At 43.6% G+C, this 19,975-nt stretch overlaps 1 protein-coding gene and 2 long non-coding RNA genes across 3 annotated transcripts in view; 2 read left to right on the top strand and 1 right to left on the bottom strand.

The window, feature by feature from the left end:
* LOC139557118 (adenylate cyclase type 6-like) overlaps positions 1-19,975 on the top strand; it is a 51,994-nt gene that overhangs the window by 22,364 nt on the left and 9,655 nt on the right. The window contains exons 4-9 of the mRNA XM_071371496.1: positions 16,171-16,320; positions 16,498-16,619; positions 18,798-18,909; positions 19,031-19,158; positions 19,356-19,514; positions 19,750-19,891. Coding sequence (XP_071227597.1) covers positions 16,171-16,320; positions 16,498-16,619; positions 18,798-18,909; positions 19,031-19,158; positions 19,356-19,514; positions 19,750-19,891 — 813 coding nt within the window. The remainder of the gene's footprint in view (positions 1-16,170; positions 16,321-16,497; positions 16,620-18,797; positions 18,910-19,030; positions 19,159-19,355; positions 19,515-19,749; positions 19,892-19,975) is intronic.
* On the bottom strand, positions 5,113-11,214 carry LOC139557121 (uncharacterized). The gene is made up of 3 exons (XR_011671340.1): positions 10,910-11,214; positions 9,384-9,448; positions 5,113-5,345 (listed from the first exon to the last, which is right to left on the bottom strand). It is a non-coding gene; the product is annotated as an uncharacterized lncRNA (long non-coding RNA).
* LOC139557120 (uncharacterized) lies at positions 11,778-14,947 on the top strand. Its single transcript, XR_011671339.1, has 2 exons — positions 11,778-13,386; positions 13,889-14,947. It is a non-coding gene; the product is annotated as an uncharacterized lncRNA (long non-coding RNA).

The raw sequence follows: 19,975 nt of genomic DNA, 5'->3' as shown, positions 1-19,975 counted from the left end.
AGGCACTGATGTTGGGTGATTAGGCCTGGCTCGCAGGCCATCCCATTGGTGTTTGATGGGGTTGAGGTCAGGACTCTGTGCAGGCCAGTCAAGTTGTTCCACACTGATCTCGACAAACCATTGTTGTATGGACCTTTCCTGCTGAAACAGGAAAGGGCCTTCCCCAAACTTTTGCCACAAAGTTGAATGCACAGAATCGTCTAGAATGTCATTGTATGCTGTAGCGTTAAGATTTCCCTTCAATGGAACTTAGGGGCCTAGCCCGAAACCATGAAAAACAGCCCCAGACCATTATTCCTCCTCCACCAAACTTTACAGTTGGCACTATGCATTGGGGCAGGTAGCGTTCTCCTGGCATCATCCAACCCAGATTCGACCGTCAGACTGCCAGATGGTGAAACGTGACTCATCACTCCAGAGACCGGCAACAAGCTTCACACCACTCCAGCTGACATTTTGCAGTGCACCTGGTGATCTATGAGGCTGCTCTGCCATGGAACCCATTTCATGGATCTCCTGACGGACAGTTCTTGTGCTGACGTTGCTTATAAAAAGTCAGTTTGGAACTCGGTAGTGAGTGTTGCAAAACGAGGATAGACCTTTTTTTTTTGCACTACGCGCTTCAGCAACCCGGCGGTCCCGTTCTGTGAGCTTGTGTGGCCTACCACTTCACGGCTGAGCCGTTGTTGCTCCTAGACGTTTCCACTTCACAATAACAGCACTTACAGTTACCCGGAGCACCTCTAGCAGGGCAGAAATTTGACTAACTGACTTGTTGGAAAAGTGGCATCCTATGATGGTGCCACGTTGAAAGTCACTGAGCTCTTCAGTGAGGTCATTCTACTGCCAATGTTTGTCTATGGGGATTGTGCTCAATTTTATACACCTATCAGCAACGGCTGTGGCAGAAATAGCTGAATCCACTAATTTGAAGGGGTGTTCACAGACCTTTTTATATATAGTGTACATTGCCATATATTATCTGTTAATTACCAAAATCACTGAAGACTTTGGCAAAGTTACCGGTAGCTTTGCAACCCTATGCTAGACTAGTACCTTTAGCTGCCTCATAGCCTCTAAATTCAGGGCTAATCGTCTGGACCGCCTCGGAGACATAGGATAAAGGTTGAGGCATAGGGATGGGATATGGCCCTTAATAAGTCTTTGAACCTTGTAGCAAGAAAAACTATTACAATGAAGTGACCATGGCCCATAGACTCGGGGAGTCGAAGATGACCCGACTGATCAGTTAAGTTTCTAACCGATCATGATGTAACAGCTAGCATACTGTAGCGGCGTGAAAGGCCCACCGCAGTAACCCGACTGGCCGTCCGAGAGAGTCTAGCTTCACTAATAGTATTATGGGTAGTAGGTCATGAAGCTTCACTGTAGCCAGCTGTTGTTGATAAGCAGACTCAAAGGAACTAAGACAAGCCTCCTGTGAATGAGACGTCAGTGAGAGAGAGAGCACATTATAACCACTGATGGTATCTGCTACTGGCGGGGCATCGTATATCCACATTGTGTAACAGGGCAAGAGGTCTAAATGTAGACCTGAAGGATGCTGCATTTAGAACCAAATATTTCCTATGGATAACATTTCGGTACGTGCCGGCAGTGCCACTTGGTAGCATTTGTCGCTTCTGTGTGTAGTGTAGTCTGGTTTTTATGTTTGACTATTTCTTGGTGTCAAAACCAGCGAAATAGGCCTACACTTCTTCCTCCTCTCTCTGTGTTTTTATTGTAAACAACCAAATAAAATATTTTGGAAGTAAGCCTCAGTCAATTAGAAAATACCCCCCCCCTATTTCCCTCTCTCTCTCCCTCTCTCAGTTATCCCCAGTCTTCTCTTTTCCCAGCTGGAATCAATTATCTACACACACACACACACACACACACACACACACACACACACACACACACACACACACACACACACACACACACACACACACACACACACACACACACACACACACACACACACACACACGCACACAGGGACAGAACACAACCCCTGGTTTCTGTTGGTTGACACCCTCCCTCAGGGCTCTCATTAAGGGCTTTGTCAGAAATGCTGTTCTTTGTTTTTCCTTAGGAACATGACGGCCAACACATTTTCCTCTGTGTGTGTGGTGTGTGTAACCTCTCGGAGCTCATTAATGGGAACCATCTCACTGAGACATTGTCGTGATAGTTGTGTGATTCATTGTTGTGATGTAAACATTGGAAAAGTTGGCAGGGTTCTTGTCAATGTGTGTCCGCCACCACAGACAAAGTGGAACTGTAAACTGACTATGTACATTTTTGCCCCCTTCCAAGCTCATTTGTTGGTCTTTGTAGTTGTTATTTATTTTAAGAACGGTGTTGTGGTTGAAACGGTAATACTGTAGTACATATATCTTGACTGTCCAGGAGTCCATGACACAGCAGGTTTGGTGTATTGTAGCGGTTGGACATTGTTGATATAGGGCTTGAGAGATGTTAGAGACGGGTTCCTAAAAATAACCAACCCCAGGCGTTTCTGCTAACCGTTGTGTTGCGTCACATGGAACAGTCTTATCAGAGTCTGCGTCATATCAGCCACTCACTCTATCCCGCTCTGTATACACACAATCCCACTCACAGCAATGTGTGCGTTCGCACGCCACACACGCACTAACACACACTCTCCCTCATGCACAAGCACACACATGCACAAACACACACACACACACACACACACATGCACAAACACACACACACACACACACACACACACACACACACACACACACACACACACACACACACACACACACACACACACACACACACACACACACACACACACACACACACACACACACACACACACACACACACACATACACAGGTACTACACGTAAACACACAAAGTCAAACACGCTGGTCATTTTTTCCGTGGCACTTCTCAGGCCTGTTTGACTCCTCACGACATGGTTAAAAAAAGTATATTTCTTTCATTAGACAAATGAAGTGGAAAATGAGCACTTGTAGCTTCTCACTGTGTGAACAACTGTCTGGATGTCTCAAGTGTAATTGTTTTTCTATAGATATTGTATAAGTGAGTGTTTTTTAAGTGTTTCATAATATATGACCCAGAAATATTGTTGAATATTCCCATATTAAGCTTTCGATAATGGGTTTGGAGCAGCAGGCCTACATGTATGTTCTGGGACCTGGTGAATCTTGGACCTGGTGAAACCAAGGTCCATGTTTCCATAGACAAGGGAAACATTAAAGGAAACACTGTTTAACCCATGGCATCCTATTCAGCAGTGTAGAACAGGTCATCAGAGGTGTTAACCCCTGAACAGCCATTCAGGTGTAGAACAAGATACCTCGTAGGAGGAGGAAGAGGGTGAGGAGGAGGAGGAAGAGGGTGAGGAGGAGGTGGAGGAGGAAGAAGAGGAGGAAGAGGGTGAGGAGGATGTGGAGGAGGACGATGTGGAGGTAGAGGGTGAGGAGGATGTGGAGGAGGACGAGGTGGAGGTAGAGGGTGAGGAGGAAGAGGAGGAGGTGGAGGTAGAGGAGGAGGAAGAGTGTGAGGAGGTGGAGGGTGAGGAAGAGGAGCAGGAGGTGGAGGAGGACGAGGAGGAGGTAGAGGAGGAGGAAGAGGAGCAGGAGGAGGTGGAGGAGGGTAAGGTAGCGAGGCTGTGCAATCGAAGGAGGAGAATACAACATTCTTCCCACGCAGCCACCCCGATAAATTATTTGTGCGTTTAATGCCACAGCGGCATTTTAACAAGGCTACCTGTCACACTGAGATTCTTATCCTTACCAGCACGTCTTCTGGGGATCACAAGAACACAACAGTGGTTTTTTTTCAGGGTTTGAGGAAAAGGTTTCATTCCTTTTGCCTGGACAGGATTCTGAGCTGACTGTGGTTAGTCATTTTGAGGGGTGTTGGGGGACTCTACAAGAGATATTACATACTGATCTATACATATACACAGATATACAGGGTTTCTGCTGGTGAGAATACACCTAGTGTCTCATTTTTACACTTACTGTTAATGAAAGTTGTTGTTTTCTTTCCTTTGGAGCAGCAAGGTTTTCTAGGATCTTTGCAACAGGCCCCCTAGAGCCGACAAGGACCAATGAGCAACATGAGAAAGGAATCATCGTTTTAGCATCACTTCTGAGAATGACTGGAACAACAACAACAACAACAAAAAGCACCACCACCACTAACCAATCATGTGTCTCTCCCGGTGCTCGTGTTCAGTTCAGTCCCGCGGTTGCCATGGAAACAACCACAACTCAAGTAGTCAAGACCCAGTAGGCTGTGTTGGTATATACAGTTGAGTTGCTGTTGCGTTTTAGCATGGGGGAACATTTTTTCTCCCCTTTCCATCAGGTTGTGGGAAAGGAAACCATATAGACATACCTGCCTGGTGACAAATTCTGAGCCTGCACCATTCTTGTTTGGTGACCTCAGTTTTTTACCATCCCGAATGGCAGAATTAGGGAGTTAAGGTTAAGACAAGGGTAATGGTTTACGTTAGTGGTCGAGCTGTTCTACGACTTTGTTCCCTAACACAAATGACAAAATGGCGGCTAAATGCGGCTGCCATCCACAGGCCTGACCATAGGAACAGTACATTGTGCTGTAAACAAGCTGTGCCGATGTGGAACAGTCCAAATGTAGAATGGACTATGGCTGGGGGAGAGGACACTTGAGTGGAGATTGGGGGCAATGTGTGGGAGGGGGAGGGAGAGGGACACACAGGGTGGTTATTTTTTTGTCCGTCGCTTGTCTGGTTCAGAGAAGCTTATCTGCGGTCAGCCAGCTGAGGGGCTTGTGAGGCTGCACGTTTTGGATGCTTCCGGGCGTTGTGAAAGCTCACTGTTTTTTCAAGCCTCGAGGAGTAGGAACTGTGTGGGAGGCTGTAAGCCTATAACCCGATCCCCTCACTCTGATAATGGTTTGGCTTGGGGTTTTGTTTGGGTGTTCCACCATTAGTATTATTATTATCAGACCTGTTTGATGGCTCAGATTCTGAATGATGGTGGCTGAGAGTTTGTGAGGCCTTGATAGAAAGGGGGTAATAATAAACTAGTGTAACGATGTGCGCTGAGAGTCAGGAAGTAAGTTCAGGGAGTGAGTATTTTAATAAAATAAACGGAACATAATACAACACACGAACAACACACAGACATGAAACTGAAACAGAAACAATAATGCCTGGGGAGGGAACCAAAGGGAGTGACATATATAGCGAAGGTAATCAGGGAAGAGATGGAGTCCAGGGGAGTCTGATGACACGCAGGTGTGCGTAACGATGGTGACAGGTGTGCGCCATAACGAGCAGCCTGGTGACCTAGAGGCCCGGAGAGGGAGCACACGTGACAACTAGTTAGTCAGTCAGCAGCTAATCTCTTGTGGACAGATTAGTCTGCACCGATAAACAGTAGTGCAGAATAGAGTAGGGATGGGAATTGCCAGGCACCTCACGACACAATATTGTCACGATACTGATGCGATATGTATTTTCGATTCTCTCGGTTCTATACGTATTGTGATTCGATACTGGGATTTTATTGCGATTCGATGAGACAGCCATTAGAAAATGAGTTTTGATCAGTCATGGAAATAAAAGTGCTGAAAACAGATTGACTCCCTATTTAAAAAGAAGATGGCGACCAAGCTATGAAGGAAAAATACTAGAGTTTTGGTGCAGTTACAGCCAACTAGTGCAAACATAATATTGCGATATTGTCAAAACGATACAATACAATATATTGTTAAACATAGTATCCCGATATGTAAGTGTATCGATTTTGTTCCCCCCATCACTAGAAGACAGGCAGGCTAGCAGAACTGGAATAGGCAGGTCCTCCCTCTCTCTATCTGTCCATACAGCTCTGGTCATTTCAGATAAGGGCAGGGAGAGAACTGTGTAGACATGGAGTCCAGGCTGAGTACACAAACCCAGCAGATGCCTTCCTAGCGCGACAGCGGGAGAGAGAGAGGGAGGGTGGTAGGGAAAGGGAGAGACTGGTAGTGAGAGAGGGAGAGAAAAGGGGAGCCAATGAGAAACAAAAAAAAAGGGGAAGATGAAGAAAATTGCAACAGAAAAACTGAGAGAGAAATAGCTGAAGAAAAAGAGAGACAATCACGCGTACACACACACGCACGTGCGCGCACACACACACACACACATACATATACAGGTAGACATGAGGCAAAGCTCATAGAGAATGATTCATATTGTGTTTTGTCACTAGTTCTCTCTCAGACTGATCTAACACAGATGTTTGAAGGACTTCCAGAAGCTTCAGAAAGGCCATAGAGCTCCGACTGCTCACTCCCTGGCCCCGTTTCAGCAATAATATCCCATCAGTCACTGTTCCCACTGGGAAAATTGACTTATAAATTCACTGCAGCTCTCCTCTCCGCTTCCTGTATAGTGATGTCCCACTAAATGACTTTTCTCACCTAGTGCTACATGTCTTAATCTATGTCTTGAAATGACCTCAATCGTAATAGAATTCTGAGGGTCCTACTGTAAAGCCATGCTGTTAGGTTTCTAAGACACCTCACGTTTCTGCATGTAGAAGACAGCCCCGTTGTGTTCCTGGTTGCACAGATTGTTGTGGATAGAATGTACGAAAATGCATGATCGTGGCTTTGGATTGAGGAAGCTGATGTTCCAGAAGGATTGGTTCTGGATTACAGTGATTCGTTCTAGTTCTGGGTACAGTGAACAAACAGTGAATGAAAGTCAGTGATTGTGGTCCCAAACAGGGATAGCTAGCTGCTAGCCTGAGCCCCCTACACCTTCCCTCTCAAGACCCAGGTCTGTATCCTCCACCCTCCCTCTTCGGGCCCTAGCCTGTACACTGTAAAGGGGTTGCTGTGATTTTGACAGTAACTTACAGGCAGCAAAGTGGCAAGTAAGTTATTGTGTTTCATATTGCAGTACACTACTGTAATCTAAATATAGTATCAAAGCAAGTACTGTGTAATGACACAAAGTATTATACCATATAATTGACTGTATTGTACTATAAACAAGTACATGCTACCGTAATTGTAATGAATGAATAAATTAATGAAATTCATTGATGGGAGATTTCACAGTGTTTTACCGTAATTTAATGGGATTGGTGCTAGCAGGTTGGTTGCTATAGTAATGTGTTTACACATTACAGCATATCAATGAATATTTTGTGTTTTACATCACTTGCACTTCTAGAGGCCTTAACAAAGGCTTCCAAACTGGCAACAAAGTTACTGTTGATAATAATCAGCGTTACCGTATAATTGACAGGTTTCCTGTTACAGTGTACCCTCCACCCTAACTCTCTAGGTCCAGGTCTGTACCCTCGGTGACATCTCCTGGGTAGTGGATGGCAGGTCTTTAGAGGGAGCCGGTGGAATGTGGGAAATGCCTGCTAAGTGAACACCTTGTGTGCTGCTGTCGTCTCTGACAGGTCAGAGTCTTCCAAGGTGGGAGGCACTGGCCTTCGCCACATCAAGGGCTAATGCTAACCACAACCCTTCAGCCCAGGGGTTACAGAGAAGGGGAGAGGACAGAGGGAAATTGATTAAAAAACATCACCATTATTAGAATCATCATCATCATCACTATCATCAAGGTCTATTATCTGTTACACCTAAGTTAATTAATGATTAAGGACCTTTTCCTGCCAATGTCAACTATACAGTATTTCCATGTTTCTTTGGCCTTTGTTTTGAATATTGTATACCTCAGTCTGTGTAAGAGCATGGGAGGAGCTAATGAATGGACTTACTGTATGGGATTGTAACTGAACAGTAAACAACAGCATTAAACATGGAGACAATCGCATGCTCACAGTCACAGCTAGTAACCCAAGGGAAGTAGGTGTGAGGGGGAATGCTCGGAGAAGCAAGCTCAAGTGTCAAATGATTCCACTGGTTGCTGGTTTCACACACGCACGCACGCACGCACGCACGCACGCACACACACACACACACACACACACACACACACACACTCTCCAAGCTCCTAGCACCCTGCTGTGATCGGTTCCTCAGTGTTGGGTGTTGGCTGAATATTGTAAAGGGGGAAGAAGGAGGGCAGGATGGGAGGAAGAGGGGAGGGGAGGGATGAGCCTGCTGCAGTGCTATTATACCATATGTGTCCTTGCTGGGAACTGTAACTTGCTCTGGATAAGAGTGTCTGCTAAAATGTAAATTATACGTGGATTGAATTGAATGTCATTGAGAAAACATAAAGGTGTCATTTATTGTTTTTGCAAACATCCTTTCTGAATATAAAAGTAATCCTAGAAGTAATCATCTGTTTTTTCTAAAGTATCTGTAATCTGATTACCATGTTTTGTAACAGGTAACGTAACCGATTACAGTTGTAGTTTTTTGTAATCAGATTACATGTAATCAGTTACTAAAGTGTGCCCGTCTCTATTAGAGCAGGAAAGAACAGGCGCAATGGATCATGGTCATTGTAGTTCATTACCACATTTCTGTGCTGAACTAGGTTGAACATTTGCTTAAGCCCAACGTCCCACATAGTTATTGACTTGATTTCTCGCATGAATTATTTGATTTCTCTCTAGAGAAACAACACGTTGGGCTCACCCCCCCCCCCCCCCCCCCAATGGGGGGGGGGACGTCGGTCGGTCTGTTGTGGTTTAGTTTTATTTATTTAATAACCAAAAAAGAAACAACATTTTGGTTAATCACTCAGCACTACTTCCTAACTCTGCTTATATATGCTTCCACACCCTTTAGAAGCAGCAAGAGGCCCCACATGGACCCTGTCCTCCTTCTCAGTTCGGGACAGTTTTAGGTCACACATAATCTCTGGTGACAGAAGTTAAAAGAATAGTCAGCTACTAGCTTTAGCGTGCGTAAGATTTGGTTCTGGGTTCTGAGATTAGGTCATCGCCAGCGTTCCCCAAAGGAAACCTATTTGATCATAAATCATATAAGGTATAAGATGTTGGGCTTGGGCAATGCTTGGTTGACTTGTTAATGGGCAACTAGAAAGGGATTCTAGACAAATGAGCAGAGTATGTTGGACACAAATGTGGTCTGTGGCACTATTTGAAGGCTGCTTTTTAGCGTAAGATGATGCTAAGCAAAGGAGCTCACTCTTTCTGTGTCTTTCTCTTCTCCCAGCTGTCTCTTTTCTCCAAATACATTCTGACTTTCTCTCTCCTTCTAAGCACAATTGTTTCCCTGGTGGGACTGACGTGTTGAAAGGATCTCCTCTGGCCTTAAAAGACAATGTTTATAGACACCAGGGCCAGAGCATAGACTTCCTGGTAAAGTAAATGACCGGCGAGCTAAATCCATCATAAAGGAACCAAACTTATAAATAAACCCCCTGGATATTCCATTAACTCACTCTCATCTTCATCTGGCCCTCCAGGGTGATGATGGCTAGGGAGAGCAGATGTAGAGCAGGGGGAGCTGTGGTGGGGTTCAAGGAGGAGAGGAGAGGAGAGAGCTCAGCTTGGTGGAGCATGGCCTGGGCTGGGGGACTGGGTGTGAATTGCTAGTGGTTGATTGTGTATGTTTCAGTGTGTCCACATAAGAACACATTCTTGTTTATGCCACGATGCTTAAAGAGGTTTAGGTGCAATTCAATCAAACAAGATTAAGAGGTTTCCAGGATAAGTTCAAAAATAATATTTGAGAGCTGCAACAATGCATTTTGGGGTTTATTTACTCAACAAAACAATATGCACCGATTCAAGACTGAACTGCTTATCAATTGGAATGTTCTCTTGCTGTGAGGAACAAAGTTGTGCCAGATTCTGTATGGTTTTAGATTGACAAGTATAGACTGTGATCTCTTTGGCATCTCAGGTCGTCACTGAGTGAGTATGTCAGTCTTTTATTCCGCTGCGTATTCATTGAGTCATTTATTGATGGAGCCTGCCCATCCACTCTAAGCCTTTTAGAGGCTTTTTAAATGCATTTTAATTTATCCTGTGCTGTTTTGTCATTGCTGCTGCTGTTGTTCTTGTCTTTGTCTAAATCAGGGACTACTGGTTTACGTAACTCCATTTTGATAACCAAGGATTAGGTTCTCTGTCTACAGAGTGGCTGGCTGCCCTCAGTGTGTCACTCTGAGGGAAATATGGACTGTACCCCCTGAGATGCTACAACTATTATGGTTTTAGAGGGTCCTCCTAATCACTATGTAATAGACTTGACCTTTTACCGCAGTGGGCTAAATCCGGTTCCCAAAGAGTGTTTCTCGGTCGCCTTGAAGAAATCTACTTTCAAACAAAAGTATGCATCTCGTGATGGGCTTTATAAAAAAAGAAAGACACCTGTACCATGTCAGATAAAGAGTTGGAATGTATTCAATTTTGAGTTTGCATACCCAATATTACACTTTATATACATCACAGAAGACTGAACTATAACAAAACTGTTTGTCATAGAAACACTGGATTTTCGGCGTTTAAAAAAATACATACTGTTTATTAATTATGAAATTAAGAAATATAGTATGTCCTACTGTATTGTGGCGTGGACAATATAAGGTTACTACTGTGTGTGTGTGTGTGTGCGTGTGCGTGTGCGTGTGCGTGTGACTGTAGACTGGGACAGGTGTAGGCCCACAACAGGTAGATGGTGCTGAGTGGAGCTCCTGAACAGTACGTGTGTGTGCTGTCGCGTAAACCTGCAGGCTCTCTCCCTCTTGAGAAAAGCAAGCAATTAGGCCAGGCCTGTGATCCTACATACATACCGTATAGTACAACTATACACACAGACAACACTCTGTCACAAGCAGGAAGACACACAGGCAATGTCAACTCTCCCTCACATATATGCATACAGTACTCTCTAGACACACACAGGCAGCATACATTCACCTGTACACACAGACCACTTATGTAAACACACACACATACATACCAGGTTTCATTCTTCTCTCTGGGCTGTTTTTGCTTGAACAGTGAGAGTAATGTAAACAGAGCTGAGTGCTAGGAGCCATCTGCCTAATGTTACTGTGGCCCATATCTGTCCTCTCCAGCTCTCCAGCTCTCTCTCGCTCTCCCTCTCTCTCCCCCTCACTCCTTCCCCTCTCTTACTATCTCTCTCTCTCGCTCTCTCTCCCTCGCTCTCCCCTCGCTCTCACCCTTACTATCTATCTCTCTCTCTCTCTCTCCCTCTCTCACTCCACTACCACCACATCCTTCCTCCCCTCAACATCCCCCTGTCTTCCATGTTATCTGTTGTTGTCCATTGTATGCTATTCTATTTTCTATTCTCACCCCCTTCACCCCTCCCAGTCTCCACCCCTTCCCTTAGGTCACATATATTCCTGTCTCTCAATTTTTTATTACTGTTTCTCATTCTATATCTCTTGCTCCCCCCCTTGCCCCATGTTTTCCACGTACTTGGTATATTTCTCTTTTCTTTTATTCTTCCTGTTTTAATTTTTCCCTTCTTTGGTGTAAAAACTCTGCATATCCACCTGTGCACTTGTTTTTCGGGAAAGGTCAGGGAGAGTTCAAAGTTCATTCATGGGTCAGATGTGGATTAAGAGATCAAGGGTTATTAGCCACCAACTGACTTTCTTTGACGACATGCACATATTATGGGCTTGGTGGGATTTCATCCCTTTCTGTGTAATAATCTTGGGAGGAAGCCTGTATGAGGGTTAGAATGAATGGCAGCAGGTGCGTGAGAAAACCATAAAAAGGACAAATCCAAGGAGGCCGAGATGCAAAGATATATTTAATTTAATCAGTGCTTAAAAAAATACAAAGCTGAAAGTGCACATTGCAAAAAAGTGCTATAAGTGATTTTTTTCTCTCACTTTTGTAGCACTTTTTAGCACTGTGCACTTTCAGCTTTGTAATGTTTCGATCATGGATTAAATTAAGTATATCTTTGCATCTCGGCCTCCTTGGATTTGTCCTTTTTATGGTTTGAGTGCGAGTATCTTCGGAACTCTACAGATATTCTTGGGAGGAGGAATATTTGAAAGTGTGGAAAATAATACGGTTGTATGTTTGCTGTAAACTGTCAACTGAAATCAATTGAAGTCATTCAAACCAGTCCTACCTGTGTTACTGTTTCTGCCCAGTAGGAGTCAGGCTTCACCTGCATAATGATGTGGCACTCAACTGTCTATTTCAGGATGATTCAAATATTTATAAGGATAGAATCACTTTCATATTAAGTAAAGGGAGAGCATAAGAGAGAAAGAAAGACGTGGAGGTTTGGCAAAATACATGATCTTATACCTCCACGGAAAGATGTGGTATAGATTGGGAAGACCTTGGTTAACCCTCTCTGGCACATTAGACCCATAACAACTTTTCGGTGCTAATTTAGGGTCTCCACATAGGATGTGACATCACAGTGTTTCCTGTTGGCATGCGGCCAGCCTGTGTTTGTGTCCAAAAGCAGTGAAGGGTTTCTACTCTCTCACGCAGCATACTGTAAAGAAGAGGACATCTTTAAAGGAAACTGCTTCTCGGCGGGTCAAAGGGCAGTGTTTTTCCCCCCACACTGCAGCTGGGGACACTCTGGGGACAGTGTGACATGCACAGGACACATAAAAAAAAAAGCCTGTTTCGTTTAAAGTGTAACGAGTTCAGAAAGCAAGCTGTAAAACATATGAGGTGGTCAATGAGGGGGATGAGAACAGGAGGAAACACGATTTCACAAACAGGATCAACATGCCTCCAAAGGGAATGTTAATGTTGCTGTTGGTGGTGTGCGTGTGCATGTGTGCAAGCGCGTGGGTGTGAATTTGGGTGTTTGCAGGTGTGCATGTGTGAATGCATGGGTACTGTGTATTTCCATACAAGGTCCGGTGTATGTAATGTATTATAATGATGTAACTGTGCATCTCAGCCCATGAGAAGTACACTTTGTCATTAACCACAGTATGACCTGTGAATCTGTATGTAAGCCATCATAGAATAAAAGAAAGAGAGCTGTGCAGGGATGAAACGGTTACCGGTTTCACGATCAACCACAGTGAAATTCCCGGCGATTAGTATTACCGTTTCAAATTTTAATTGTCATTAAAACCGTGTTTGATTACCACGGTTTGGAAAAACTCACGGTAAATACTGTCCAGCATCAACCAAATTTAACAACAGTCAGCATGCAACGTGGGTTTTGTTTAGTGTGAAAACATGGCGGAAGGCAGTGACAGCGCTCGGGAGATTTTTCAGCCTTCCAAGAGGACCACCTCTGAAGTGTGGTCGTATTTTGGGTTTTTACAAGAGTGCTGAGGGAAGCTTCATCGAAGATGATCACCTTGTCTGCAGAACATGCAACAACAACCAAAAATTGCTGCGAAAGGGAGCAACACTTCAAACCTCTTGGGTCATCTTCATGACCACCACCCACTACTTTATAGCGAATGCAAGGTAAGTTAACTTTTAGCTCAATGCATGATGTGGGGACTTCGGAATGGGGGAAAATGTCATGGTTTGTCTGTCTGACTTGCTAATAGCTTGTCAATAATGTAAACTGAAGCTTTCTGTGTTACCTACTCTTGTAAAAACACTACACGTTGTTCTGCTGCTGTATGTGTCGTGTGTCTGCAGACTCTATTCGCTAATTACACACGATAACACGTTATGTAGTTTTAGTCACCCAACCAACATGTTTTGTTCATTTAAAATCCGGTAGATGTCGACTTGTTTCTACAACTGTTCCAGCAGGAGAAAACACTACAGACTCCTATACAAGGCTCCTGTATTTATGTCAATTGTTGGGCACATTGCAATTACTATCACTGACTTAAGACTCATTTGAATTCATGTAAATTGTGCACGGGGTCATTGTATATACTCACACAATCTTGTGTGTTTGTGTAATAATTATAATGTAATAATAATAATACATTTGCTATTCCCTTGTTTACAGAGTGGGTGTGCAGCAGGCAAACTCAGTGATGCTACTAGTCCCTCATCTACAGTTGTGACACTGCAAGCGTTAAAAGGACAGGCTGCTTATGCACCCACATCAAAAAAAATGCTCAAGACCTCACTGTAGCCCTTTCTTATTACATTGCAAAGGACATGATGCCATTTCAAATTGTTGAGAGGCCTGGCTTTCTGAGGCTGATGAAGGTTGCTGTGCCTCACTACGAAGTGAGTGCTGCTAAATGTATTTGTTGTTTATTTATTTGATTTGCTTACTGAAGGTTGTGTTCATTTAAACCTGCGCTAGGGAAACTTTTACCTCTCACGGCCACATGGTGCCACCTTTAATGTTATTATTTGAATGTTCATGCCCACAAAAAGTGCATAGTGCCGCTCATTGTATTTGTTGTTTGTTGGTTTTCAATATAAAACATGGTGAAATGATTTCAGTGTGTGTACCAGTACTTTTTGAACATTTCCAGCACATTTGAACAATACCGCGATAATACTGATAACCGTGATCAATTTTGGTCACTAATCGGGATATGACATTTTCACACTGTTTCATCTCTAGTAGGGAGAGGTAAAGATAGAAGATAGAGCGGGAGGGAGAGAGAGGTGGGGGGAGGGTAGATTTTATGATATCAGTACATGTATTTATTACGGTATAATCTTGGCCACTGTGAGGTATCCGTGTACTTTAAATTCCCACTAGAGAATTAGGTGCATTTCCTGGAGATGTTGTCAACCGTAGAAATGTCAGTAGCCCTGCGCCACTGTTTTAATGCATGGCAAGGAAAATACCATTTCAGTGTCAGATTCCTTGTGTATTTCATTACTGTATTGATTCTGTACTGTGAATCCCTATCCAGGTACCCACGACATGGCTCTACTCTGCCCCCTAGCACAGAATGTTAAAGGTCCAATGCAGCTGTTTTTATCTCCATATCAAATCATTTCTGGGTAACAATTAAGTACCGTACTGTGATTGTTTTCAATAAAAATGGTCAAATATAGCAAAAATAGCTTCATTAGCAAAGATACATTTCTTAAGCAAAAATGTAGCTTGGACTGTCTGGGAGTGGTATTAAAGCTAGCTGCTATTGGCAGAGAGGTTTGGAACGCTCGTTCTTATTGGGCTATTAACACTATTTACAACCTGGTGATGTTACCAGGCAGACCAAAACTCCATCCCACTAAAACAGGCTGACATTTCAGGTGGCCTTTTCAAACAGCTCTTACACTCATAATGTTCTCAATTTCACAGTATTATCCTGTTTTCATAGTGTTCTCAAAGAACACAGAGAAATCAAATGTTTGAATGCATTGGGCCTTTAACCTTTTACACTTGTGGGAATTGGCCTATATGGATAGGGCTACACTGAAATGTTTTACACAAGAAATATGGAAAGCGTATGCTTAACCATGGTAGCAAATAAAAGCGAACAGTTTGGAGATTATGGGGAAATTATTAGACTAAAGGTGAGGACACAACAGTTCACCTGACACGAGACTGAATCCAAACATTACATTGTTGATTTTAGGTGCATTTTACATTTACTGTACTTTTTGCAATATTTGTTGATAACTAAATCTGAAAATACTCTGGATACATTCAGTAACTTGATAATAATAGGCTTGGAAAATTTGGGGTAGGTGCAACATAAGACAAAACGATGACAAAGTTTTGAGTGAGAGGTCAAACTGGTGTCTCCAAGTGGCCACACACCTCTCCAAAGCGTGCACAGTTCCCAAGTCATTTCAATGCGCTTTTATGACTCAAAGAAGATTCTTCAACTATATGGTGCTTTTTTTGAGCTCTCCAGGCTGTGCCGTTGAGGAACAAGAGCAAGCACACTTTGTAGTTGTTTTGAACACAGCCCTGCATCCCAGAGTTTTATGATATGGAAATGTGAAGTGCACATTTGGACTCACGGGTGTTTGGCTTGCTTGTATGACATCAAAGCGGTATTGATTATAATCCTCCACATCTCATCTTTCAAAATACGTTGAGTCCTCTTAATCTACAACTCAAGTTTAGAACGTCTGTCAGTCAAAACCGACACAGTGCTGTGAAGCAGAGACCCTGAGCTCTGACAGCATGTATAGCATGTTACTGTACAGCCACTGCGTTCCAATCTAGGAACTTGTCAGTGTCCAAATCTGCCGTTTTCAACCTGTATACAGGTACAAGTGTAAAGGGCTATGGGGAAAACTGATCATTTTTAAATGTGGGGTCAAGGCTCTAAATGTCCCCCCTCTCTTTATCCTCCTCTCTTCTAGCTGAACGCCAATGTGCTGATCTTCCTGTGCACTAACATCATTGGGATATGTACCCACTACCCTGCCGAGGTGTCTCAGAGACAGGCTTTCCAGGAGACCAGAGGATACATTCAGGCCAGACTGCACCTGCAGAGAGAGAACCAGCAGCAGGTACACCCCCCCCCCCACACACACACACACACACACACACACACACAGACAGACAGACACACACACACACTGTAAACACCTCCATTGACTGACAGAAAGCAGGAATTTTGAAGGACATAAGTACTACATGCAGCTGTTAACCAAGACAGTTTTTTTTCTTCTTTCCCAACACTTCAGGAGCGCCTGTTGCTGTCTGTGTTGCCAAGGCATGTTGCCATGGAGATGAAGGCTGACATCAATGCTAAAAAGGAAGACATGATGTTCCATAAGATCTACATCCAAAAACATGACAACGTCAGGTCAGCATCGACACTTTCGTCCTTATAACCCCTGACAACAACACATCTGTAATCACAGCATTACTCGAACAAGCCAAACTGACAAGAGCTATGACTTCTAACACAATGTTCATGGGTTTTGTCACGCTTTTATCACGCTCCCGAGTGACGCAGCGGTCTAAGGCACTGCATCTCAGTGCTTGAGGCCTAACTACAGACACCCTGGTTCGAATCCAGGCTGTATCACAACCGGCTGTGATTGGGCGTCCCATAGGGCAGCGCACAATTGGCCCAGCGTCGTCCGGGTTTGGCCGGTGTAGGCCGTCATTGTAAATAAGAATTTGTTCTTAACTGACTTTCGTCGTTTTAAATAAAGGTTTAAAAAAAAAAATTGTTCTAGGCAATCTACTATTAGCATTTCTGTGCCTCATATTCAACAGTAGGGGAGAGCTGGGACGAAAGTAACACAGGCAAAAGTAGCTCACCCATTTTCTAAGGTAACACAGAAGCTAGAATGACGTAGTGAACTCAGCTCGTTCCTAATGCGGAGCTCCCTGCAAAAAAAGCAGCCCTGTCCGACAATGTTATCAACAAAAAGGGGTTTTGAGCATTGTAGAGTATTTAGTAGTTTAAGTTTCCAAAAATATGTCCTTTTCTTAACCCATCTAGTGACTATATGACAGCATAGGTTTCAAGTATCATGCTAGCTACACTATTAGGAAAAAAAGGTCCAAAAGGGTTATTTGGCTGTCCCCATGGGATAACTCTTTGGTTCTAGCTAGAACCCTTTTTGGTTCCAAGGAGAACCCTCTGTGGAAAAAGTTCTACACGGAACCCCAAAAAGTTATACCTGGAACCAAAAGAGTTCTACCTAGAACCAAAAAGGGTTCTTCAAAGGGTTCTCCTTTGGGGACAGCCGAAGAACCCTTTTAGGTTCTAGATAGCACCATTTTTCTAAAAAGTAACACAATGTTAACTGATGACCTGGAATAAAATAAACTTTTAAGCACAGGCCATTGTCTCTAGTTCATATTGCTTTCATAATGTTAGCAAAATATCAACACGTGACCATGTTTGAAAATTATATATGTCATTTTTAGAATTATGCCTTAAGGATCAGCTTCTCACAAGCTTTTATCGACAGGTTAGTGGTTAAAAAAATATATATATATTTATGATTATGGGGGTCAATTACCTTGTGTCAAGCCATGGACATGTGATAAGCATGATGAGTTTGCAGTTTGTGACGAGAATTCAAATGTTTATTCTATCAAGACACACGGAGCGCACATGGCAAGTACAGCTGTAGCGCACCTGATTGGTAGGGCTAAGCATGAATAGTCACTGAAAATTGTGAAAAACATCTACTACATATACCACTAAAGTGAGATGAGAAAATGATGGTTAATATTTATTTCATCTATTTTTGTCAGATTAATATTTTAAGGCAAAAAATTGTGGTTGCGCAACGTTGCGATGTTGATGCATGGTTCATTTCCATAAATTTCGATAGCATTAATTATTCAAATCGACACAAACATGAAATGATGGCTGATAGTACATTTGTTGAAAGTAACAAGCATTACAAACCAGAAACATGGAGATAAGACAGATATTGTGCACTTCTCGTCAGCTGTTTTTTCAGCCCCAAGTCCCGCCCCGCCAGCAGGTACAAAAGTAACATTGTTGTAGTTCTGTTCTCGGTCTATTTAATTTCAACTAATTTACCCTAAAAATGAAATTATAGTTGCTAATGCATATATAAGTTATTTGTCCTAAAATATGGTCTTTCTAGTGCTATCGATCTCAGAGTAATTAGTTAAAAAACAAAATGTTTCTTGCAGAACAATATTCACATACACACACACACATTCACTTAGGGTTTGATAGAGAGCAGGCTAATTAAGGATAGTAAGGGAATACTTAATTACCAGCAGCCAATATAAGATAGTCCCCAAAGATAGGAAGCTCCAGCCCAGATTCAATTAAAGCACTGAGTATACACACTAAGTCTGATATATACACACACACACACACACACACACACACACACACACACACACACACACACACACACACACACACACACACACACACACACACACACACACACACACACACACATACACAGAGAAGGAGGATAAAGGATCATCTGATAATTCAATCAATAATCAAGCCTATCTTTCTCGTTATCCTCAGTATTCTGTTTGCAGACATTGAGGGCTTCACCAGCTTGGCATCTCAGTGTACGGCTCAGGAGTTGGTCATGACACTCAACGAGCTCTTCGCCCGCTTCGACAAACTAGCATCGGTAAATAAGCACTTCTCTTTCACCTCTCTCTTTTCACCTTCTCCCCATTTTGTTCATTTTCCTCCATTCAGTATCCTGTGTTAATCTCTCTCTGTCATTACTGCTGATTCTCTCTCTGTAGGAGAACCACTGTCTGCGTATCAAGATCCTGGGCGACTGTTACTACTGTGTGTCTGGGCTTCCTGAGCCCCGCGCTGACCACGCCCACTGTTGTGTGGAGATGGGCGTCGACATGATAGAGGCCATCTCGTGAGTATGAGGAACGTCTGTGTGTGGGGAGATGGCATATTTTCTAGACATGAAAAATCATGAAAATATATATGATGTATTGCCTCGGCCTGTTGGGGTATCATGTGTTTTTTGGAAAGAAATGGAACATACATCTTCTCTGTGTGTGTGTGTGTGTGTGTGTGTGTGTGTGTGTGTGTGTGTGTGTGTGTGTGCAGGCTGGTGCGAGAGGTGACAGGAGTCAACGTGAACATGCGTGTGGGTATCCACAGTGGCCGTGTGCACTGTGGGGTGCTGGGACTCAGGAAGTGGCAGTTTGACGTGTGGTCCAATGATGTCACACTAGCCAACCATATGGAGGCTGGGGGCAAGGCAGGGTGAGGGAAAAACACGCACACACACACACACACACACACACACACACACACACACACACACACACACACACACACACACACACACACACACACACACACACACACACACACACACACACACACACACACACACACACACACACACACACACACACACACACACACACACACACACACACACACACACACACACACACACACACACACACAGACTGACCTTGTGTCCCTTTTCCAGGAGGATCCACATCACCAAGGCCACTCTGCAGTATCTGAATGGGGACTATGAGGTGGAGCCTGGGTTCGGAGGGGAGAGGAACGCGTACCTGAAGGAGAACAGCATCGAGACCTTCCTGGTGCTGGGCTGCAGCCAGAAAAGGGTTAGTAACCAAACTATATCCTACACCTGCCAACCACCACACATACAGTTCTGTTACAGTATACAGAGTTTTGGCAAGATGGAG

The sequence above is a fragment of the Salvelinus alpinus genome, chromosome 28, assembly GCF_045679555.1.
Source record: "Salvelinus alpinus chromosome 28, SLU_Salpinus.1, whole genome shotgun sequence".
Lineage (NCBI taxonomy): Eukaryota > Metazoa > Chordata > Actinopteri > Salmoniformes > Salmonidae > Salvelinus > Salvelinus alpinus.
Note: the sequence above shows the minus strand (reverse complement) of the source record. Positions and strands in the feature narration are given on the sequence as shown.